Source organism: Salvelinus alpinus, chromosome 1 (assembly GCF_045679555.1).
Source record: "Salvelinus alpinus chromosome 1, SLU_Salpinus.1, whole genome shotgun sequence".
Classification (NCBI taxonomy): Eukaryota; Metazoa; Chordata; class Actinopteri; order Salmoniformes; family Salmonidae; genus Salvelinus; species Salvelinus alpinus.
This window is the reverse complement of record NC_092086.1, coordinates 82675648-82701744: the sequence shown is the minus strand read 5'-3', so window position 1 is coordinate 82701744 and position 26097 is coordinate 82675648. Positions and strand designations below refer to the sequence as shown.

Here is a 26097-nt window from a genome sequence, read left to right as displayed (position 1 = left end):
CAAGCAGCTTGGTGAGAAGGCAACAACTGTTGGCGCAATTATTAGAAAATAGAAGAAAATAGAAGAAGTTCAAGATGATGGTCAATCACCCTCGGTCTGGGGCTCCATGCAAGATCTCACCTCGTGGGGCATCAATGATCATGAGGAAGGTGAGGGATCAGCCCAGAACTACACGGCAGGACCTGGTCAATGACCTGAAGAGAGCTGGGACCACAGTCTCAAAGAAAACCATTAGTAACACACTACGCCGTCATGGATTAAAATCCTGCAGCGCACACAAGGTCCCCCTGCTCAAGCAGGCGCATGTCCAGGCCCGTCTGAAGTTTGCCAATGACCATCTGGATGATCCAGAGGAGGAATGGGAGAAGGTCATGTGGTCTGATGATTCAAAAATAGAGCTTTTTGGTCTAAACTCCACTCGCCGTGTTTGGAGGAAGAAGAAGGATGAGTACAACCCCAAGAACACCATCCCAACCGTGAAGCATGGAGGTGGAAACATCATTCTTTGGGGATGCTTTTCTGCAAAGGGGACAGGACGACTGCACCGTATTGAGGGGAGGATGGATGGGGCCATGTATTGCGAGATCTTAGCCAACAACCTCCTTCCCTCAGTAAGAGCATTGATGATGGGTCGTGGCTGAGTCTTCCAGCATGACAACGACCCGAAACACACAGCCAGGGCAACTAAGGAGTGGCTCCGTAAGAAGTATCTCAAGGTCCTGGAGTGGCCTAGCCAGTCTCCAGACCTGAACCCAATAGAAAATCTTTGGAGGGAGCTGAAAGTCCGTATTGCCCAGCGACAGCCCCGAAACCTGAAGGATCTGGAGAAGGTCTGTATGGAGGAGTGGGCCAAAATCCCTGCTGCAGTGTGTGCAAACCTGGTCAAGAACTACAGGAAATGTATGATCTCTGTAATTGCAAACAAAGGATTCTGTACCAAATATTAAGTTCTGCTTTTCTGATGTATCAAATACTTATGTCATGCAATAAAATGCAAATTAATTACTTAAAAATCATACAATGTGATTTTCTGGATTTTTGTTTTAGATTCCGTCTCTCACAGTTGAAGTGTACCTATGATAAAAATTACAGACCTCTATATGCTTTGTAAGTAGGAAAATCTGCAAAATCAGCAGTGTATCAAATACTTGTTCTCCCCACTGTACCTGTTAAATGTCCCGAAAGCACACACATCCCTGGGTCGCTCATCTTTTCAGTTCGCTGCAGCTAGCGACTGGAACGAGCTGTAACAAACACTCAAACTGGACAGTTTTATCTCCATCTCTTCATTCAAAGACTCAATCATGGACCCTCTTACTGACAGTTGTGGCTGCTTTGTGTGATGTATTGTTGTCTCTACCTTCATGCCCTTTGTGCTGTTGTCTCTCCCCAATAATGTTTGTACCCGGTTTTGGTCTGCTACCATGTGCTGTTGCCATGTGTTGCTGCCATGTTGTATTGGTGGGAGATAACTGGGTTTTGGCCTTATTTAAAATGCTCTTCAAGTTAAAATAGAATTCATTTTATCTGATGCCAATGGAGTTGACAATGGTATTCCCCAAGGCAGTGCTATTGTTACACCCCTGAAAAAGGGGAGAAAGAATCACGATAGTGAAAAAAAAAGAGAAAAAAAGACACTATCAGTTGTATTTTGTTCTATATTATGATTAACAATGTGTTTTCGAATGTAGGTAGGGCTATTGGGGGCTTCCCTATACAGTGGCTTGCAAAATAATTCACCTCCCCTTGGCATTTTTCCTATTTAGTTGCCTTACAACCAGGAATTAAAATATATTTTTGGGGAGATTTGTATCATTTGATTTACACAACATGCCTACCACTTTGTCGATGCAAAATGTTTTTTTTTTTGTGAAACAAACAAGAAATAAGACACACAAAAAACCAGAACTTGAGCGTGCATAACTACCCCCCCCCCAATTAGATTGAGGTCTGGGCTTTGACTAGGCCATTCCAATACATTTTTCCTCAAATCTCTGGAAGACAAACAGGTTTCCTTCAATAATTTCCCTGTATTTAGCGCCATCCTTCAATTCTGACCAGTTTCCCAGTCCCTGCCGATGGAAAAACATCCCCACAGCATGATGCTGCCACCACCATGCTGGATGGTGTTCTCGGGGTGATGAGAGGTGTTGGGTTTTTGCCAGACATGGCGTTATCCTTGATGGCCAAAAAGCTACATTTTAGTCTCATCTGACCAGAGTACCTTCTTACATATGTTTGGGGAGTCTCCCACATGCCTTTTGGCGAACACCAAACGTGCTTGATTATTTTTTTCTTTAAGTATTGGCTTTTTTCTTAACACTCTTCCGTAAAGCCCAGCTCTGTGAAGTGTACGGCTTAAAGTGGTCCTATGGACAGATACTCCAATCTCCGCTGTGGAGCTTTGCTTTCTCTGTACCTTCTCTGCTATGCAATCTGGTTTCCAAGCTGGTCATGGGTGCTCCTCAGCCACGCTCAAGGTCCTAAACGATATCATAACCGCCATCGATAAAAGACAATACTGTGCAGCCATATTCATCAACCTGGCCAAGGCTTTCTACTCTGTCAATCACCACATTCTTATCGGCAGACTCAACAGCCTTGGTTTCTCAAATGACTACCTCGCCTGGTTCACCAACTACTTCTGAGACAGAGTTCAGTGTGTCAAATCAGAGGGCCTGTTGTCTGGACCTCTGGCAGTCTCTATGGGGGTGCCACAGGGTTCAATTCTCTGGCCGACTTTTTTCTCTGTATACATCAATGATGTCGCTCTTGCTGCTGGTGATTCTCTGATCCACCTCTACGCAGATGACACCATTCTGTATACTTCTGGCCCTTCTTTGGACACTGTGTTAACTAACCTCCAGACGAGCTTCAATGCCATACAATTTTCCTTCCGTGGCCAACTGCTCTTAAATGCAAGTAAAACTAAATGCATGCTCTTCAACCGATCGCTGCCCGCATCACTACTCAATGGTTCTGACTTAGAATATGTGGACAACTACAAATACCTAGGTGTCTGGTTAGACTGAACTCTCCTTCCAGACTCACATTAAGCATCTCCAATCCAAAATTAAATCTAGAATCGGCTTCCTATTTCGCATCAAAGCATCCGTCACTCATGCTGCCAAAAATACCCTCGTAAAACTGACTATCCTACCGATCCTTGACTTCGGCTATGTCATTTAAAAAATAGCCTCCGATACTCTACTCAGCAAATTGGATGCAGTCTATCACAGTGCCATTCGTTTTTGTCACCAAAGCTCCATATACAACCAACCACTGCGACCTGTATGCTCTCGTTGGCTGGCCCTCGCTTCGTATTCGTCGCCAAACCCACTGGCTCCAGGTCATCTATACGTCTTTGCTAGGTAAAGCCCCACCTTATCTCAGCTCACTGGTCACCATAGCAGCACCCACCCGTAGCACACGCTCCAGCAGGTATATTTCACTGGTCACCCCAAAAGCCAATGTTCCTCCATGGTTACTCCCAGATCCTGTTGTTGATCTAACCTTGGTAAAGAAAAGGAAAGATTGGTCAGAAGTCCATGATATAGGGAAACTGGTTGACAATTCCATTGGTAGAAGTTATGCTTCTATAAACAGCTTTTCACAGATGGATCCAAGGACCCAGATGGTGGGCGCACAGGAGCAGGTGTTTACGTTCCTGAATTTGATGTGCAGATATGTTGAAGACCAACAGATGAACTGTCAGTATACTCATTTGAACTGTTGGCGATAATAGTTGCCCTCCAGTAGGTGAGGATGTACAACCTGTTAGAATTATAGTATGCTCAGATTATCAGTCTGTGTGGAATAGTTATCATCTGGTAAATCTAATAGGAGTGACCTACTATTGGAGGTATTAATGTTATCAGGAATTGAGAGAATGGGTGTATTAGTGAGATTCTGCTGGATCCCAGATCATTCGGGTGTGGAAGGGAATGAAATTGTAGACCAATTAGCCAAAAGAGCTTTGAAACTAGATGTAATTGATATCAGTGTTCCACTGGTTAGAGGTAAGATCAAAGCCATTTTGATAGATGTGTGGCAGAAGAAATGGGACTTTGAGCACAAGGGCTGGCATGTAAACTCAGCAAAAAAAGAAACATCCTCTCACTGTCAACTGCATTTATTTTCAGCAAACTTAAAATGTGTAAGTATTTGTATGAACATAACAAGATTCAACAACAGACAAACTGAACAAGTTCCACAGACATGTGACTAACAGAATAGGAATAATGTGTCCCTGAACAAAGGGGGGTCAAAATCACAAGTAACAGTCAGTATCTGGTGTGGCCACCAGCTGCATTAAGTACTGCAGTGCATCTCCTCCTCATGGACTGCACCAGATTTGCCAGTTCTTGCTGTGAGATGTTACCCCACTCTTCCACCAAGGCACCTGCGAGTTCCCAGACATTTCTGGGGGGAATGGTCCTAGCCCTCACCCTCTGATTCAACAGGTCCCAGACGTGCTCAATGGGATTGAGATCCGGGATCTTTGCTGGCCATGGCAGAACACTGACATTCCTGTCTTGCGGGAAATCCCGCACAGAACGAGCCATATGGCTGGTGGCATTGACATGCTGGAGGGTCATGTCAGGATGAGCCTGCAGGAAAGGTACCACATGAGGGAGGAGGATGTCTTCCCTATAACGCACAGCGTTGAGATTGCCTGTAATGACAACAAGGTCAGTCCGATGATGCTGTGACCCTCCACCTCCAAATCGATCCAGCTCCAGAGTACAGTTCTCGGTGTAACGCTTATTCCTTCGACGATAGGTGCGAATCCGACCATCAACCCTGGTGAGACAAAACCGCGACTCGTCAGTGAAGAGTACTTTTTACCAGTCCTGTCTGGTCCAGCGACGGTGAGTTTGTGCCCATACGCGACGTTGTTGCCGGTGATGTCTGGTGAGGAGCTGCCTTACAATCGGCCTACAAGCCCTCAGTCCAGCCTCTCTCAGCCTATTGCGGACAGTCTGAGCACTGATGGAGGGATTGTGCATTCCTGGTGTAACTCGGACAGTTGTTGTTGCCATCCTGTACCTTTCCTGCAGGTGTGATGTTCGGATGTACCGATCCTGTGCAGGTGTTGTTACACGTGGTCTGCCACTGCGAAGACAATCAGCTATCCGTCCTGTCTCCCTGTAGCGCTGTCTTAGGCGTCTCACAGTACGGACATTGCAATTTATTGCCCTGGCCACATCTGCAGTCCTCATGCCTCCTTGCAGCATGCCTAAGGCACGTTCACGCAGATGAGCAGGGACCCTGGGCATCTTTCTTTTGGTGTTTTTCAGAGTCAGTATAAAGACCTCTTTAGTGTCCTAAGTCTTCATAACTGTGATCTTAATTGCCTACCATCTGTAAGCTTTTAGTGTCTTAATGACTGTTCAAACCCTTTACAATGAAGATCTGTGAAGTTATTTTGATTTTTACAAATTATCTTTGAAAGTCAGGGTCCTGAAAAAGGGACGTTTATTTTTTTTGCTGAGTTTATATGCCCTCCAAAGAAATATCGGTGGACCAAGATTCAAAGGTCAGATTAGGAAGGAAGAGGTGATGTTTGCCCGATTGCGCTTAGGACATTGAACTCGTCATTACATCTGGTTGGCAAGCATGTGACTGGTTTGTGTATGGTCGATGAAACGGTGGAGCATGTACTGTTTTATTGTTGAATAGAGGGAAAGATTGAAGTGTAGGGTCATTGAGATTGGACGGGTTTGGAAGGGATTTGGGGAAGGGTGTATTAGAAGTTAGTAGGGCTGTTTTTTTATTTTCTCAGAAGGACTGAGTTAGGGTAGGAGGGTTTAGAAATGTTGTAAATAGTGATTGACCACACACTCCAGCACAGTAGGTGGCGGCATGCAGCTTTAACGTTGGTTTGCGGACAGCCATTATATCATAGAAGTAGTGTCTGACTTTATTAGTTATTATAAGTTTTAAAAAGCCATGGGGCTACTTTAAGCTAAGAGTAAGTACTAACAAAATAACAAGAAGCAGACCCCTTAACAGTAAGATGAAACTAACGCCAGCTTGTGATGACTTGTGACTTAGAAAGTTAGCACTTACCTAGCACTTACTAGTAGTAGTTTCCTTCAGCAGATGTACCCATGTTCTGTTTGGAGATGCATATTTGTTCAAGACGGCTGTCAATCGAAAAACTAGAGCCAAGTCTTTGCAATCGCAAAACATCTTACATCAACCCACAACATCTTACATCAACCCACTGAACAGCTAACGCTGTTAGCATGGGCGCTACCCTTTAAACACGTCACTCGTTGCGTCAAGCCACACCAACCAAACTGGAGCAAACGTACCTCAAAGTCTGTTCCAGAACCTCAGTTGTCTGGAAAGCGCCACTTCGAGCAGAATGCCTTATTTCAATGCGATGTTGTTTAAAGTGCCATATGTCATATCTTTCTGGAATGACATTTTAATAAATATTAATTTGAAAAATGTCTGGTCTCTTTCTCAGAAGTTTCTTTGAACTAATACGATTAAATAACTTTCATATAAATTAATCCACAAGTGGATCTTTTTCAAACGTTTTAAGATATAGGGTATCCTACTGAACATTATCTCAAAACGTTTGAAAAATATATTGTTTCTCGTACATTCTGTAATGAACAACCGGAGGCTGTTTTACATTTATTTTGGTATTTCTCTTATCATAGAAGTAGTGTCTGACTTTATTAGCTATTATAAGTAAAAAAGCCATAGGCTACTTTGAGCTACGAGTAAGTACTAACAAAGTAACAAGAAGCTGTGACAAGATATCTGTTGATCATATACATGCTAATTTGCCCTTCTACTTGAAAATGTGATATTTGGTTTTACAAAATATAGCAAAGACTATGCAAAGCCTTTCTTCTTATTAAACTTCATTGTTATTTTTGCTAAATTCCATATTCATAAGTTACATTTTAGTAATAAACCTCTTTATTATTTGTGAGAATGAAATTCAACAATATATTTAAAAAAATATTCTCATAAAAAAAAGCAATACAAAATGTAAATGTTTGTACTTTTTACAAGGTCTTCATATAATGTATTGTTTGTATTCCCCTGGCTGTTTGCAATGTTTGCATACTCTTTGTTTTTCTATATTGTATATTTTTAATTGTTTTACAATTATTTGTATTGTATTTTATTTTTAAATAATAAAAATAGTCTTCGAGGAAAACGTTACGTGACTTTCGTCACACGCCGTTTCCCGTTAAATTGAGCTTTAAATGGAGGACATGGCTCATATGACTGGCACTGGCATAACCCAATGGCAGTGCTGATGCAGCAGTTCCGTACTAGCTTTGGACCAATACACCGTGGATAGGCGTGTAACGTCCCGCCCACCCGAAGTGCTTCCTCGCTGCGCAAATGTGATTTCATTCGGGAACTACCCATCAGCAGAGTGAGGTAAAGGCAGAAAAGCAGGTGCAACTAAAATATCCAAAATGTCGCTGTCAAATAAACTCACCCTGGACAAGGTGGACGTGAAGGGGAAGCGCGTGATCATGAGGTGAGTTCGAATTGAGCCATCGGAAAGGGGGTTATTGGTGCTTTCAAGACAACTGGGGGACAAAACGAGGTCAAATCAGTGATCTTCAGGTCTGAGTTCTAGAAATATGCCCGAGTTTCCGACTTGTAATTCTGAGGTGGATGACTGTTAACGAATTCCGACTAAGGAAATCGTTTTTCCCAAGTTCGCAGTTGTCATGAACGCAGCATTGGACATCGCACTGTGATTCGTAACAAGACAGGAACTGAGAGACGCTTGATACTTTAGCTTCGGAAACATTCACGATACATTGTTATCGAAAAGCTACATTGAACTTCATTGCAGTTAAAATATATATTTGGTTGGCTTTTAAAAATGTCGCCTAGTCAGACCGTTATTAGTGTTTCTTCGTGGTGATAAGGGTGCTCACTAGTTACCATAGCCACAAAGTCATAAATTCCGTTTATTTCAAATCTTATTTTAGACCTAACCTTAACCACACTGCTAACCTTCTGCCAAACCCTAACCTTAAATATAGAACAAAGGACATTTTTGTTTAAATGAATTCTTATCATATAGCCAATTTTGACCTTGTGGCTGTTGTAACTACTGAAAACCGGCGATGCATGTGCAGTCAGCATGTAGGCCACAATGTGACATCACCTAGCTTGCCACTCTAGCTAGCTATACTGAACAAAAATATAAACGCAACAATTTCAAAGATTTTACTGAGTTACCGTTTTATAAGGAAATCGGTCAATTTAAATAAATTAATTAGGCCCTAATCTATGGATTTCACTTTACTGGGAATACAGATATGCATCTGTTGGTCAGGGACATGGATCAGAACCAGTTAGTATCTGATGTGACCACCATTTGCCTCATGCAGTGCGACACATATCCTTTTGCATAGAGTTGATCAGACTGTTGAATATGCCCTGTGGAATGTTGTCCCACTCCTTTTCAATGGCCGTGCAAAGTTGCTGGATATTGGTGGGAACTGGAACACGCTGTGTTACATGTTGTTCCAGAGCATCCCAAACATGCATTGAAAAAAAACAGGGACATTTTCAGCTTCCAAGAATTGTGTACAGAGCCCTGTGACATGGGACCGTGCATTATCATGCCGAAACATGAGGTGATGGCGGCAGATGAATGGCACGACAATGAACCTCAGGATCTTGTCACAGTACCTCTGTGCATTCAAATTTCCATCAATAAAATCAATTGTGTTCATGCTCCATAGCTTATGCCTGCCCATACCAAAACCATACCGCCACCATTGGGCACTCTGTTCACAACGTTGACATCAGCAAACCGCTTGCCCACATGACGGCTTATGGTAGAGAAATTAATATTACATTATCTGACAACAGCTCTGGTGGGGTGGACATTCCTTTAGTCAGCATGCCAATTGCACACTTCCTCAACTGGAGACCTCTGTGGCATTGTGTTGTGACAAAACAGCACATTTTAGTGGCCTTTTATTGTCCCCAGCACAAGATGCACTTGTGTAATGATCATGCTGTTTAATCAGCTTCTTGATATGCCACACCTTTCAGGTGGCTGGATTATCTGGGAAAAGTAGAAATGCTCACTAACAGGGATGTAAACATTTGTGTACAAAATTGGAGCGAAACAAGCTTTTTGTGACTATGGAACATTTCTGGGATCTTTTATTTTAGCTCATGAAAGATGCAACACTTTATATGTTGCATTTAATATTTTTGTTTAGTATAGTTAGCTGGCTAACATTATAGGTTTACAGAGTCACGTCTAACAATACAAATCATTGTTTTCTATTTCCGGGGTAATATTTGTTTAAACTCTTGAATTGTGTTCTGTGGGTGTCACTGAGTAAGCTGTTAGTCTATTTCATGGGGTGCATTGTCCATAGGTTAGGCTGTACAGTGCAATTTGAATATTCAATATGCACAATAGGCTGACTGGGAAGGTGATTTCCCACAGTCAAAGTCCTGCAATAAGAACTAAGACAATATGTGTGTAAACTCTTCATCCCCCGTGTGTGTCACTGAATATGCTGATACCCCATTTCATGGGTGCACAATCCATATAAGGCTGTACAGTGCATATAAGTATACCCCCAATTAAATTATGCAGTCTAATACATCCATTGGGATTTCAAGTTTTTTGTTTATGTATTATTTATAAACTAATTACATGTGACCAATTCCAAGCTTGCCACTCTAGCTAGGTAGTTAGCTGGCTAACATTATAGATTTACAGTCATGTCTAACAATGCTAATTATTTATTTCTGAACTATTTTTGGGTTAATCATTTCTATTGATTGTAAATACGTTTTATACATGCTTATGGTGTTATTGTACAGAGTTTCGAAACCCAGAGGCGCAACATTGCAAGACTTCCGCAAACGCTTGCGAAACAGACCAGGCCGGGGTTTGAGAAGACAATGAGAGAAGTGAAAAAATCTTCCTTAGTTGTACATTATCTAGAAATCTAAAGGCACAACCTAGATTCGAGCCAAAGTCTTAAATAGTTGGACATGTTATTACTCCAACCTCGTGAAAGTGACAAACGGACACATTTTCGTCAAACTACTCCATATCGAAGGAGTGCCTTTGATTTGATGGCCCGCACATGGGCAGTTCGGCGCGAGACGACTGTTAGACCTGATGACGTGCATGCGCTTAGCTAGCCAACAATGCCATGACATCGCCTAAAGGTGTGATCTCCGATTTCTATTGAATAAGCCGTTTTAGCCTGTCTTCCTACTGTACTTTTTGTGGTTATAGTTCACTTTTCACACGTTAATTATATATTTTTTTACTCTGTTGCTATGGTCACTGGCAGCTGTCATCCTCCATGTGTGGAATTTGTGGTTCGCCTTCAAAATAAGTCCCTAATTGAAAGTGATGCAAACGGATACAAATAGTGAAATCATTACATATTTGGATTAGATAATGCTAAACAATGTTGGAATGTTACATAATTTGTTTTAAAAAAACGAATTGAATTGGGGGCAACCTATAGATTGTGCACCCATGAAACGGGGAATCGGCCTAATCGGTGACACCAACAGAACACAATTCTCAAGAGTTAACACACATATTAGCTTCTTAGCTCTTATTGCAGGACTTTGAATGTGGGAAATCATAGGTAAGGCTATACAGTGCATACAAGTATTCCCCCAATGCAATTATGCAGTCTAATACATCCAGTGGGATTTTGTTTCTTCTGTTTATCAAACTATTGTGTTTAATTTTAAATTATGTAGCAGCATTCCAATCAGCGTTATCTAGTCCAAATATGGCATGATTCCATTATTTGTATCACTTTCAATAAGGGCCTTTTTTGAAGGTGAACTGCAAATTCCACTATTGTGGCTAATTTGTTATCATGGCTAGCTTCACATCGGTAGGGACAAAATCGAATCGCATTTTATTTGTCACATGTGCCAATTACACAATACACTTTTCGCTGAAACGCTTACTTACGAGCCCTTTCCCAACAATGCAAAGTGAAAATTAGCACAAGGAAAGGGTAACACAATAAAATAACATTAACAAGGCTATATAAAAGGACTACTGGTACCTACTGGGGGTACGAGGTGATTGAGGTAACATGTAGGTAGGGATAAAAGTGACTAGGCAATCAGGATAGATAATAAACGGAGTAGCAGCAGTGTGTGTGTGGCGCCAATATGTATGTCTTTGTTAGAGTGTCAGTGTAGTATGTGTGGGTTGAGTCCAGTGAGTGTGCATAGAGCCAGTGCAAGAGAGTCAGTACAAAAAGGAGAAGGATGGGGTACAACGACCAAGAGCCAACATTAGGCAGGCTGCTACTAAATATTTTAATGAAGTTATTTGTAACTGTAGGCTATACTGCAGCCTCAGTTAGCCTGGCTAGCTAACATTAGCTAGTTTAACTTGCTTCTCCTGGTTCATAGCAGTCCAAGACGGGTATTACGTAATCATAGTTGATGATGATAAATAACCTAGCTATGGCAGCTATGACACTAGGCTACCTTAAATAAAGGTTAAAAAAGTCAACTAGAGTGTGAGTCGGCTTGGTTGGTTTCTGTCTCTCCCTCCCTCCCTCTTCCCTGCTCCCATGTCACTCGCTCACAGTACAGCCCCTCCCCTACTTGCTAGAGCGGCACCCCTCTCCCTCCTGCTTCATCAGCTCCGGTTAATAAAGTGACAAAAAAAAATTATGCTGCTTCCCTCACTCGGACTGGTTCTGGATCCAACCAGGCTCATACGGAACGGGTCTAGTTGTCCTCGGGTCTGTTTGGAACGTGTCTCTATATTATTATTATTTTTTTTTATGCATGTCCGGGTGGGGAAGCCCCAGGGCCATTTCGGAACGGGTCCAACTTTTTGGATGGGTAAAGACCTATAGTGTGGATCTTATAGGTCTTCAGTAATGTGGATGCTGAGGAACTTGAAGCTCTCTGCCTGGTCCACTACATCCCTGTTGATGTGAATGGGGGCGTGCTCGCACCTCCCCTGCAGTCTCATCGTCGTCGGTGATCAGGCCTACCACCGTTATGTCGTTGGCAAATTGAATGATTGTGTTGGAGTCGTGCACGTCCACCCAATCGTGGGTGAACAGGGAGTACAGGAGGGGACTAAGCATGCGCCCCTGTGTTGAGGGTTAGCGTGGCGGATGTGTTGTTGCCTACCCTCACCGCCTTGTGGCGGCCCATCAGGAAGTCCAGTTGTAGAGGCAGGTGTTTAATCCAAGGGCCTTTACTTTAGTGATGAGCTTGGAGGGAACTATGGTGTTGAATGCTGAGCTGTAGTCAATGAACAGCATTCTCACATAGGTTTTTCTTTTGTCTAGGTGGGAAAGGGAAGTGTGGCGTGCAATAGAGATTGCGGTGTTCAAATGGTGCTGTGTTGAAGACACCTCCATCTTGACCTCCCCCACTGTGGGAAAAAATATATATTTTGGAAGCTATAGAAATTATTTGTCTACATAAAAAAAAATGACACGTTTGGTCTATTATAGACACATTAATGCGTACTTTTTAAATTTATATTATGTGAACATAAAATACAAATAAAAAAATAAGTAATGAATTTTGATTACTTATGTTACTGTCTGAACAACAACAAAACACACTTAAATAAAATTGTTTTTATAATGTCCTTTAAACATTTAATTGAAATACGGAATTCCATTCATTCCTATGGAGGACTGTGAATATGTCCGACCGTGTCTTCAAAGCCTCTGAAAGGCCAATATATAGCATCAGCAATCCAGGGTTTATATTCATTATTGGTTTCCACCCCAAAGTCGAAAGTGCGTACACATCGTTGGATTACGTCTTGGCGCAAATGTATTTAATTAAAAAATTCAAACGAACCCCCTGCAACTAGACATGGGAGTTTAGAAGACGTGTTATCTTCCAAGTTGGGAATTGAGGACGTATCGCCAAGTAAAGCTTGGTCTAAAATTTCTGTGTCACACTTAACATTACCTACCTAATAACGCATATCAGCCAGCTGGAACAGTAATAATGGTCTTACTAGTTGACATTTTTAATAGGTATATTTTGGGTACTTCAGCAGGTGATGCATGCCACCACTCGTGACAGAACACAGGCAGTTGTCGTCTCACGTTTTCCCTATTCAAACCAATTACGTGCCATAGGAGTGATGCAGAATGGATGCAAGCATCCCTAAAATGTTAATTGCAACCATTTTTAACTGTTTTTATTATTCATTAAGATGATATCCGAGTAAGTACAAATCTCTAAGCTGAGGATACACTACTGTATTTATATTCAATTAGCTAGTTAATCTTATAAACACCATCCTATCCATTTTAGCTGATGGCATTTGCTCAGATATTGTTGTCCTGTGTGACTCCAAGGGGTGCTTCAGTACACTGAAAAACGACACCCACTTTTAAATGTCATAGGGCATCCTGGAGTCCCCAGCTCCATGTACCCATGATGACTGCAGGAGATGCATTCAAGGTCAAATCCACACACCTATCAGCACAGATGACTAAAAGCGAGGGTAGACCAGGGTTTCCCAAACTCTGTCCTAAGACTCCCCCTTGAGTGCACTACACAGCTGATTCAAATAACCAACCCTTAATCAAACTGTGTAGTGCTAGAGTAAAAACCAAAATGTGGACCCAGCAGTGGCCCCAGGACTGAGTTTGGGAAACCCTGGGGTAGACAAACTAGTATGAAAATATCTCATCACATTCCATCCTGGGCTTGCCATAACATGCATATTTGTCTATGTACAGCCTACTTCTATGAAGCGGCATTACTTACTTGTGCAGAATAGGACAAACTGTGACTGACTGTCAGGACCTTGGGCTGTTATGGAGACTTTGCTGTGGTAGAGCGAACAGTCTGGCAGGCCTGTGCCAAGCCTGTCAAGCAGCCAGTGTGCTGGCCTTATTCTGCATATCCTTGCTCCACCTCCAGTCTTTTATCCCTCGTATAAAACACCTTCCTTTACGGCCCTGTAGTGTAAGGTGCGGGTTAAACAAATGGTAGCCTATTACAAGGGCATCACTAGTGTGGCTGTGAATTGTGTTCCCATTTACCCATTGAAGGGGTCATTGCTAACAAAGGCATTCCATAGCAGTGTCATTCTTCCCCTATGCTGACCGTAGGGTTCTAGTACAATAGAGTACGGTTGTGGCACACATTGCCTGATCCTGCACTTCACTGCATCAAGTGGGCCGGAGGAGAAACCGAGAGGGGGATGGAGTTAGGTAATGGGCAGGAGAATGAGGGATGCAGCATGTGCTCATGTCACTGTGTGTCATACAGGAAAGTGTTTGGCTGTTGAATAATTTCCTTTCAATACTAAGCCCAGTGTCATGGACACGTTTTATAACGGTTGCAAAGCCACCGGTAATTTACCAGAATTTTCAGTAATTTTGGTTCTTATAAGAAAATCTATCGTAAGTTTGGTCATTTATACTTGAATAACTTTTTTTATTTTTTATATAGTGTTCTATTATAAAGTATGTGTCTGTTCATGAGTTTCTAGTAGATAGACAATATGGTTTGAGGGAACATCTAATCAACAATGGCATTATTTTCAATTATCTCCAACTCTTTCAGCTATTTACTTTTTTTGACAACTGCCACCAGTTTGACACAAACATTGGCGACAAATACATATTGACACGGTTAAATAAATGTTAGTAAAAAATATATAAGGGATATTTCATTCTGAAACCCTCATTTAACGCCCATGGTATTTACTAAGCTTATTTATATTTAGGATAATGTTTTACAGCTTAGTCGGTCTATTTTTTTCATTTTAATGTATTCAATTATTTCATATTTTACATGTGATAAGGCCACACAGAGGGCCAGAGCTGATTAGACACCCAAAAGGGCCACCTATCTTGTGATAGGTTACATAAAATCCTTAAAAGATACCAAAATTCTAGTAGTTTACTGGTAAACTTAAAGTTTCCAGTAATATACCCTTCCTTTTCAACCATACATTTTATAATGCTCAAAACATTTATTATTACTGTGCCCAAAGCTGAATGTTATAAATGTCTTTTGCAGGGTTGATTTCAATGTGCCAATGAAGGACCATAACATAACGAACAACCAGAGGTAATAATGAGCTTGTTTTCATTTTATCATCTTCAGTAAGTAATGCACATGATTAGACCAAGTGCTACTAATTCATTCTATAGGAGCCCGATTCCAGCCTTTGCTCATACTGTGTGCCTGTGTATTCCAGGATCAAGGCTGCTGTCCCCACCATCAAGCACTGTCTTGACCATGGGGCCAAGGCTGTGGTGCTGATGAGCCACTTGGGTCGTCCTGATGGGAACCCCATGCCTGACAAATTCTCCCTGAAGCCTGTGGCTGCCGAGCTCAAGAGCCTGCTGGGCAAGTGAGTGAGACCTCGTGGCATAGATGGCTATTACCATGCTGCGAGTCAAATATAACTCTTGTATGTGTGTTACTGTGCCATTGACTGAGTTGTACCAATGAATGAATTGGTATGATCTCTATTGACACACTTTGGTTCTCTCAACTGACTGTTTCAGTGAGGTATCTGAATAAAGTACTCAATCGTGCATGTGTTGCACCCATTCTCAGGGACGTGCACTTCATGAAGGACTGCGTAGGTCCCGACGTAGAGAAGGCCTGTGCCGACCCTGCCGCCGGTTCAGTCATCCTCCTGGAGAACCTGCGGTTCCACGTTGCAGAGGAGGGCAAGGGCAAGGACGCCTCCGGAAACAAGGTTAGTCAACGACTGCAGTAGCCATTCCCAGAGGCCCTTTCTATTTACATAAAATGAGGGCTCCTACCCTGCAGAGGCCCAATCTGCAACTGTCACTCCTGTGGTGTTGGTGTCAGCAGAGCTGCTAAAGGCATCGCAGAGAAGAAAATAAAGCCAAGCTGCAAAATAATGAGACACCAGTCAGCCATCTGACCTGAAAAGCAGGGATTTTGTCATTTGGAGTCCAGGGTACAGAAAATGGCGTCTCATCTGTTTGAGGAGTACAGCCACAAATTACTGCGTCACTGAGTACATCCATACTAAAACTGTTAGCAGCTCTTAAGGTTGCACCACTGAGAGTATTATGTAAATGCATAGGTTTATAGGATGAGTTTCCTGTAGTATCTGTGCCTGCCTGTATCAATGGCCAGGATTCTACTTCTACTTCTCCCTCTACTCCATCTCCTCTCCTTTACCCGAGATGCAGCCCTGACCTGCTGACATTTGAGTGAAGGGTAGTGGGTTGTCTCGGGTCTAGCGTTTTGCTTTTCTTGTCTTGTGAGCCCTGGCTGGTATGCAACCCTTAGAGGAGGGAGGAGATTGGGAAGGGGGGTAGCTGTCGACCTTTCACAAGATCCCTCGATGGCTAGGGGGTGGCAGGCGACAGAGTAGGTAAGTCTAGATGTTACCCCTAACCGCTGATTCGGGGTCAGATCTTTTTCATTCATCTAATGCTTGAGGATAGGATTGGGGGATGGTGTAATCCGATCCCAGGTCTGTGGTTAAGGGCAAGTTCTATGATGACCTGGTTGAACTGTACTAGTGCCACCGCCTGGCATTTGGATGGGACACCATAGATCAGCCATGACCTTTCTGTGACCTTTCTGTGAAAGAGTCAAGAACTTTGCTGTTAAAGGTCAGTAGGAACCTGATTATAAAGTACTTACAGTACCCTTGTCATGCAGTCCACTCCCCTGGCATCACTGCAGTATATTCACCACATGCTCTTATAGATACACTATTTAGAATTGGCTGTTCAAAGAAAACCGAACCATGGGTTTACAGTCTTCTGGCCCATAGACTACTTTCAGAGGGAGGGACCCTCTAACATTAATATTAGGTTGTAAAATACAGAACTTCCCCTTTGAGTTAATGTTCAGTTGTGCTGAGTGATTAGAGCTTTTTTTGAGGTTGGTTCGATTATTACCAAATTACGGTGTTCAATTATTATTTTTGACATTAAATGCACTATGCATTATTTGGGCTGAATGCTGTCACAGAATAAAACAATTAATATACGTTTTAAAACATTTAATGAACGGTAGTGACGTCCCATAACCGCTTATCACTTAATAACCGTAATTTACTTAAGTCAAATAAAACTAATATTTTATTCATTCCAAGTCATCTCATATCTATACAGCTGCTACCTATGTTGTCTAACAAAATAACAATTTTAGTAGTAATTCAAAGTACTGCTGAATACCAACTATCAATCACTGAAGATAATATATTTTCAGGGAGATGCCTCGCGAAGCAACTGCTTTCTATCCCTCTCGATCACACATTCTCTCAATCTCTGTGCCTGCTCCACACCGTTGGTATTATAGCTCAGTGATCCACAAGTAGGCGCGTGTGAAATGGATTATGGTCATTGTAAATAATTACCACTTTTTTTGTTGTGCTAAACTGTAGAATATTGGCCTGTTGGAAAGTACAACATCCTACTACATGCACAGTTCAGGCTTGATCTGATTTATCGCTACAGAAAATAACACATTTCGGTTAATCGCTCAGCGCTAATGTTCACTAATGCTCTAAGTGGAGCCCAGCGTTTGACCATTTGTGTAAACCACCTTTTATTTGGTACCTTTTATTCTGTGGCGTGTGTGAGCTTCTGAATTGTCTTGCATCACTACTTTTCTATGTCACACTAGGGTTGCACATTTTGGGGAATATTCAGAGGTGGAAACTTTCTGTGGGAGTTAACGGGAATATATGCAAATTAATATTAATACCATTTCAATGTAGATGTTTTTTACATTGGATATATTTACCATATCATATGGAGACCGAAACATAAACCTTTTACCTTATCATAAGTAGACATAATTGCAAATGATTAAATCCTTCCAATATAAATAAAAAAACAATTTAGTTATGAATTGAACTTTAATCAAATGAGTTGACTCTTCACATGGGATGATTTCACTGAACAACAAAAGAAAGGGAATATTGAATAATCCCCAGTGATCCATCGCATCTCCCAAAAATGTTTTCAACATACATCTGTAAATTGAAAGCCTAGAAACTAAAGCTTTGGTTGTCTTCCTCTCAGGCGTCCATGTCTTCTCCCCGGACCTCAATGTCCACCTCTTGAACATCAGACTGAGGCCTCATCTTCACTGTCACTTTCCAACCTTGTTGAGGATGGCTCGTTGTCAGGCTCAAAAAGCCTCAAATTTGCCCGGATGGCCACCAATTTTTCAAATCTTGTATTGGTCAGCCTGTTGTGTTTCCAAACAAGGACCAGTTGCGCTCTGAGGCGGCTGATGTTGGTGGGATTTGGAGGATGATGGCGGCAACAGGGGAAAGAGCCTCAGATCCACAAAGTCCCTTCCACCAGGTGGTTGATGAGATATGTTGGCACGACTGCCTTATTGCATCTCCTTATTGCATCCATCCCAAAGCCTGTGCTTGGAAGTGTACTTCGCCAGACTGCCAAGAATCTTGCCCTCATCCAGGCAAAGGTGGCGAGATACTGTAGTGATGACACCATGGGCCTTGTTGATCTCTGCACCAGACAGGATGCTCTTGCTAGCATACTTGGGGTCCAACATGTACGCTGCGGCGTGTATGGGCTTCAGGCAGAAGTCTTCACACTTTTTGATGTATTTCAGAACTGCAGTTTCCTCTGCTTGGAGCAACAGTGAAGTGGGCAGGGCAGTATGGATTTCTTCTCTTACATCTGCAAGCAGACAGGATGGCATTGTCTCCCTCAATCCATGCAATGGCTACTGCTATAGATTTCAGGCTGCTTACCACTCTCTCCCAAAATACATCATCCAGGAGGATCCTCTTGATGGGGCTGGCCATATCGGCAGACTGATATGGCCATTTCTTGGAGAGACTCCTTCCCCTCCAGGAGACTGTCAAACATGATGACAATACCACCCCAACGGGTGTTGCTGGGCAGCTTCAAGGCGGTGCTCTTATTCTTCTCACTTTGTTTGGTGAGGTAGATTGCTGCTTTAACATGATGACCCTTCGCATACCTAATCATTTCCTTGACTCTCTTGTAGAGTGTATCCATTGTTTTCAGTGCCATGATGTCCTTGAGGAGCAGATTCAATGTATGAACAGCACAGCCAATGGGTGTGATGTGAGGGCAGGATGTCTCCACTTCAGACCAAGCAGCCTTCATGTTCGCAGCATTGTCTGTCACCAGTGCAAATACCTTCTGTGGTCCAAGGTCATTCATGACTGCCTTCAGCTTATCTGCAATGTAGAGACCGGTGTGTCTGTTGTCCCTTGTCTGTGCTCTTGTAGAATACTGGTTGAGGAGGGGAGATGTAGTTAATTATTCCTTGCCCACGAACATTTGACCACCCATCAGAGATGATTGCAATAGTCTGCTTTCTCCATGATTTGCTTGACCTGCAATTGAACTCTGGATCCAGCAAATGAGTAGATAAAGCATGTCTGGTTGGAGGGGTGTATGCTGGGCGAAGAACATTCAGAAATCTCTTCCAATACACATTGCCAGTGAGCATCAGAGGTGAACCAGTTCCATTCACAACTCGAGCAAGACATTCATCAGCAATTCTCTGACTACGTTCCCCCATCGAGTCAAAAACTTATTCCAGGAGGACCATGAGCTGTTGCTATCGATAAGGTGTCTGATTAATCAATTTCACCTTGAATAGAAGTAGACGGACTTTTGTCAGAGGTTGCTTGTTACATTAGCTGCAGTGAAATGTCTCCACACATCAATCAGATAGTGCCTGTGGCATTTTCCTGTAAATATTAGATAATAAAAAAATACAATTCCATGTACAGATAAATGATTAAGCAGTTAGATTAAACAACTCCTTTGTAAGATAAATATTTTAAAATAAAACATGTATGGAAACAGGGGAATTAACCCTCCTCAGTTAGCAGGCTCAAGCAAGCTAAAACCCACATGGTAGCAAAAACTAACAAGTTAGGAATGATTTAAACACATTTTGCTGTAGGCTACTATTTACTAGTTAACAAAAAATGATGTATGTCATAAAATATATTCACCCCACACAGTATTGTAATCAAAACTTACCAGAAAGCATGTAGTCCTTGGCTCAGACAGTGTAGTAGTGTGGGCTCAGCATCTTATTAGTGTGCAAGATCTTGAGAATCAGCTGTACATGTGATGGAAGAATGCACTGTGCATGCAGAGGGTTGCAATTCCATTGAATTGGGGATAGTTTAACCAAAATATGCCACAATACCTAGAATTACCTTATGTGCATCCTACAAAAAAAGGTTCCCTCTTTTACGCTAACTCTTATGATGAATTTAAGCTGAACTTCCCATGGAAAATTTGCGGACATTTACCGGAAAGTTTCCGACCCTTTGCAACCCTATGTCACACCCAGTGTTCTGCCACACTGGTGGAGGTAATGCAGGCACAGCTTTATCTGGTGGCCTAGAGGTGTAGTGCATGAGAGAATTCGGAGCGCTCACACATTTGCACCAAAATAATCGCAGACATTCATGGATGGATGACAGATCCCCTCACTGTTCCATGGCTGCAGGGAGAAGGCATAGAAGTACTGCCAGAAGCTCAAAGGGAGCTCCTCCTAAACATCCTGAAGAAACCACCAGGTGTCCAGAGATGTGAGATGGATAAAGGGTCAAAGGAGCTATGGAAAGCTCTAAATAACATGATGGATGTGGCGCTAGATGTGCACCAAAAGGCCTGGCAAGCAGAACCGGATGCATTGGCCAATAGTGGTACTCTACAGTGTATCGTCAGCATGGAGAATGGACAGTTAATCATCCAATCCCCTGAGGAAGAAGGGGCTGGGTTTGGGCAAGAAGACCAAGTTTCTGTCAGCAAGCCAGATAATGGGGCAAATGAGCTGAAGGCTCAGCTAACTGCCGAAGCTGAGAAAAGGAAGAAGGCTGAAGAAAGCCTGCTGAAACAAGGAGTCGCTCTACAGAAAGAGCAACAGCGAGCCGCCAAGTTGAAGAAATATTGGAGCGAGACTTTGCAGGAGCTGCAAACTTTGAAATGGGTAACTATAAGAAAATGTGCTCCACATGATGAAGCTGAAGAGTTGAAGAGGAGGCTAAAGATTTTTCAAGATCTCCTCTGCAAAACTGAAGAGGAGAAAAGGTGTCTTAGAGAAGAGATTGAAGACCTCAATGAAGAATGCACAGTCCAGAGAGAGCGCATTGAGAACCTGAAGCGGGAGAAGGGTGAGCTACAAGCCAAAGTGGTAGAACTGGTGCAGGTAACTGAGAGTCAAGAAGAACAAACCCAGACTGGGGAGTCTTCAGCTGTTTCTCAAGATGTAAGCTGCCAAACCAGCACATCAATAGATGGTCACAGCCAGACGGACACCCAAGCATATTTGATCTCTGTGATTAATCAGACAGACGTTCTTGGTAAATCTCACAAGAATAAAGTATCTCAAACCTGCCCATCACATGTTGGTGTTAACCATGATGCCTCTGAGTATGACCCCAGTGCACTGCAGAAGGCCCAGTGCACTGCAGAAGAAGAGTGGTGGTGGGATTCTGAGCGGGAGATGGATGAGTGCTATGCGCTCAACTACCAGGAACCCACAAACTCGGTGAGTGAATCCATTTTCATATGGGGACGATTATGGGAAAGATTCAGAACCAGAGAGGAAGAAGGATGTATGACTAACAACCGTGGAAGGTAGTCTCGCCTCCCAAAAGGTTGCAGCTGCCAGCACCCAATTCGCCACAACAAAGACCGCTCAAATGATTGGACCACGTTTGGACCATTTCTATAACTCACCTTTTGATTTAAGAAATACACCAGCTTCTGCCTGGTTTTGAATTGTGCCTTGTGTGTTGAGCCTCTGAATTGTCTCATATCACTACGCTCCTAGGTGCCACACCATGTGTTCTGACATGTATTATAAACCCTTAATACAGTTGATGAACATGGATAGATGATATGGGCTATATTGATGAATGTGGAAAATGGCTTGTTTTATATCTTCCCATGTAGTATTTATTAATTGATGTCATCAATATGAATAAATTAGGCCTCTGTTTGCTGCACAATAGGCCATACAGTTCTGTCTGCTAGGTGTGTAAACCGCTCCTGCTGGTAGTAACCTGTCTATTCTGTCCTTTATCTTCTAGACCAAAGCCACCCAGGAGCAAATTGATTCCTTCAGAGCCTCTCTGTCCAAACTGGGAGACGTCTACGTCAACGATGCTTTCGGCACAGCACACAGAGCCCACAGGTAGGGGTCACCACACATTCTGTGGAGGAGTCAAGCATAAACTCTGATCTTTTGGTATCTGCTGTTTTAATGAAAAATAGAAGCCATCACTTATTGCCAATCCCTTTCTCCTATACTTTCATTTAAAAAATACTTTGTCTCTTCCTGTCATCTCCTAGAAATATATATTTTTTAAAATTAAATAATATAAAGTTATTTCTTTCTCTTCCCCCAGCTCTATGGTTGGAGTGAACCTGTCCCAGAAGGCCGCAGGCTTCCTGATGAAGAAGGAGCTTGACTACTTTGCCATGGCTCTGGAGAAACCAGCCAGGCCCTTCCTGGCCATCCTCGGAGGGTAAGTAACTGGTCAAAGGACCGTTTGATGCTTTAGTTTACCATGTCACTGATTGTCAACGGGGCAGGGATAGCTCTGTGATGAGTTAAGAATAAAGTACCCAGAGACCTGCATCTGCTTCTATGGTATCACTACTGGGGACTGGCTCTTCAACTGGTTGATCCAGCTAAAATAGACTGGTCTGGTAATATTATATGCACAATGAAAGCCATGCAACCTCACTTAAATATTTCTCACTGTTGCTCTCTTTCTATTCTCTCTACCACTCATTCACTCACTCTCTCTCTTTCTCTGTTGATACATCAGCCTTGTGCTGTTGTAGTATCATTCTCAAGTGCAGGATTATTATATATATTTTTTAAATTCACAGAAGGCAGTCCAGGAATTAAGACCTTAAGCGTGTTGTGTAATACCTCAATCTGTGTGACAGTACTGTCTTTTCCCACTACTGAGCACAGTGGTGGCTGCTGAGGGGAGGACCGCTCTTAATAATGGCTGGAACGAAGTGAATGGTATCAAACTGGTTGATGTACTTGATACTATCCTACTCATTCTGCTCCAGCCAGTACCACGAGCCCACCCTCCCCAATTAAGGTGCCACCAACCTCCTGTGACTGAGCACTTTATAGCCAAGCACAGTGGGAAAACTAAAGAGTGCGCGTGCGCACACACAGCTAACTACCATTGCTCACATGTTGAAATTGGCTCAGTGTTGGAGCCCATTTCAGCTGGGCATTGTGCAACCGCCATGTCCAATCAGTGTCTCTGAGTGCAGCCAGTCGGGTTCTTTCACTGCCACAGTTCTGTATTTTCAAAGATTTTTACCCAGTTCAGCTTTTTGGACCTCTGCCAGTGACAAAGGACATTGATAGGAATTGGCTAATGATAAACCCCTCAACAATGGATGACAAATGGTAGGATTTAGCACTAAATTCATTAGACAAAAGAAACAAGTGTCAACTACAACAAACATTTCTGTCCCAATATGACTATCTTCCTCAACTAGAAATATTTCCATAATGTTTTACCACGTATGCATTATAACTCCTATTAAGTGTTTTATAATGGATTCTAGATAAATGGGCTTCATATTATTGGGCTATCAATGTTTTACTATGTTTAACAGTTTTTATAGAGTTTGTCTGTTGTGTGCAGAGCCAAGGTCAAGGACAAGATTCAGCTGATCAACAACATGTTGGACCAGGTCAATGAGATGATCATTGGTGGTGGCATGGCCTTCACCTTCCTCAAGGTCCTCAACAACATGGAGGTGAGGACAGAGAGAGGGAGGAAGATGGGGAGAAGGCGGTAGGGAGGGTGGGAGAAATGGAGAGATGTTACACCCTTTTTCTGCAAATTATATTTAAATCAGGATTTTAACCTAATTTATTTAAATGAATATAACTCAGAACTCACTTGTGCCTCTGCACAACGTAGTTACATTTGTTTAATGTTCGACTATGGTGTATATCACGGTTATAGTTTACATCTTACAATGAGTGATCCTCTCCTCTCTGCCAGATCGGCACCTCCCTGTACGATGATGAGGGTGCCAAGATCGTCAAGGAGCTGATGGCCAAGGCTGAGAAGAACAAGGTCAAGATCAACCTCCCCGTCGACTTCATCACCGCCGAGAAGTTTGACGAGCATGCCCAGACTGGCACCGCAACCGTGGCTGCTGGCATCCCTGCAGGCTGGATGGTGAGGAGAGCAACCTAGGTCATGTTCATTGGGGCACGCAACGTAAAACGTTTTAACATTTTGTTACAGAATACAAAAATAAGTGCTTCCTATTGAAAAAATCCAGTGTGATCCTAACCTGATTAGTTTTTTTTCCCCTCCGTTTGATGCCTAATTAACATAACACTGCTCGGGTTTTATAGTCTTCTTGAAGGGTTTTTATGGGAATTTTTCTGATAGTTCTTGTGCTAGCTAGAAATTTGATATACTGTATCACTTTGAGAGCCAAATTAATTCTAGGATTTTTTAAACGTAAATATTGGAGATGAATACCCTCAACAACAACACACAAAACTGTGGTTGAGCTCTGTGTCCCTGTGTCACTCTCTGTTCTCTCCAGGGTCTGGACTGTGGACCAGAGAGCAACAAGCACTTCGCTGAGGCTGTAGGCAGAGCCAAGCAGATCGTGTGGAACGGCCCCGTGGGTGTGTTTGAGTTTGAGAACTTCGCCAAAGGAACCAAGAGCCTGATGGACAAAGTGGTGGAGGTCACCAAGTCAGGCTGCGTCACAATCATCGGTAAGACCCTCGACCATTGTGTTTATATACAATGACCAAAAAACATATATTTGACCCTGCACCTAATCCCAACTTTTGCAAATAAATACACATACGATTGAGATCATTCGTTAAACAACGCCTGCTCTTGCGCATCATGTTAAAATAATTTATTCAAGTTTATACTTGCACTGCCATTTTGATTGGAAGCTTTGGTTCATCCACTCTTGATATCATTCTCACTGCCAGATGGTGCCAAACACCTTTTCTTCCTCACATCTATAGTAGTGAAGGATCACTATGATTTGAATGCTACCCACCTGTTGTCTTGGTGATTCCCAGGTGGAGGCGACACCGCTACATGCTGCGCCAAATGGGGCACAGAGGACAAGGTCAGCCACGTCAGCACAGGAGGCGGAGCCAGCCTGGAGCTTCTGGAGGGTGAGTGATCACGGTCTAATCCTTACTGGCGTCACGCTGACCTTTGACCTATGCCCAGTTCAAAATCAGTGTCTAAGGGGATGCAGGCTAGAAAGAAGTAATGCTGAAGAGTTTTTCCAAAGCAGTGACCATATTGCATGTCGTTCCTTTCTGCCCACAGGTAAAGTGTTGCCCGGTGTGGATGCCCTCAGCAGCGCCTAAGCCCTATCACTGAGGAGAGGGGAGTGAAGACAAATTCAACCGCCAGAGTTTGGGCTCCCAAGTGAAAAAGCTCTGTCTCCCGCCCTGCATTAGCACCTCTACCACCATCCAGTGACCCAGACGTCAAATCACCTGCTTTCTAGTCTACTACTGTACAGACGGCTGGCTCAAATGGGAATGAGCTCTCCCTCACTCCTGCACCTGCCCCATATCTACATCACTGAGGAAGTGGAGGCGTCCGTAGCTGAAGCCACCCTCACATGCACTTATGTTCCTTCCTGCTGTGTTTCTCTAGGAGACGAGGGCCAGAGACCAGTCAGCTGCAGCTACAGTCGTTATCACCATACAGGAATTTGGGAATGTGCCATGTGTTAAAGAGCGCCTGCGTGTGCATCACTCTTGTTTAGCCAGCCAGCCCTGGGAGTATTACAACCCTTCTAGCGTAAAATTGTGTGTTGTAACTCTATCTAGACCTTTATATTTGTCCTCAGCCTTCACAAAAAATGTTGGCTCTGTCAGTTGCCCCCCTTGTCTCAACCATGTCCTCCCACCTGTTAAGTCATCCTTCTTATGACCCTGTGGCTTGTAAGATAGTCGTTCCCCAGTGGGGGTTTCAGAGGGGTCGAGCTACTGTAAGTCATGTGACCTGAGCAGATGCTCACGGAATAAAACACTTGGTGTAAAATATAA

The 26097-nt window shown here is 42.9% G+C and overlaps 1 protein-coding gene across 1 annotated transcript; it reads left to right on the top strand.

The window, feature by feature from the left end:
• The first annotated feature begins 7278 nt into the window (after positions 1–7278).
• LOC139531869 (phosphoglycerate kinase-like) lies at positions 7279–26097 on the top strand. The gene is made up of 11 exons (XM_071328797.1): positions 7279–7519; positions 15040–15090; positions 15221–15376; positions 15586–15730; positions 22091–22194; positions 22409–22528; positions 23684–23798; positions 24050–24229; positions 24609–24786; positions 25108–25206; positions 25367–26097. Exons 1-11 carry the CDS (start codon positions 7455–7457, stop codon positions 25405–25407), a joined length of 1254 nt encoding a protein of 417 aa, XP_071184898.1. The 5' UTR covers positions 7279–7454; the 3' UTR covers positions 25408–26097.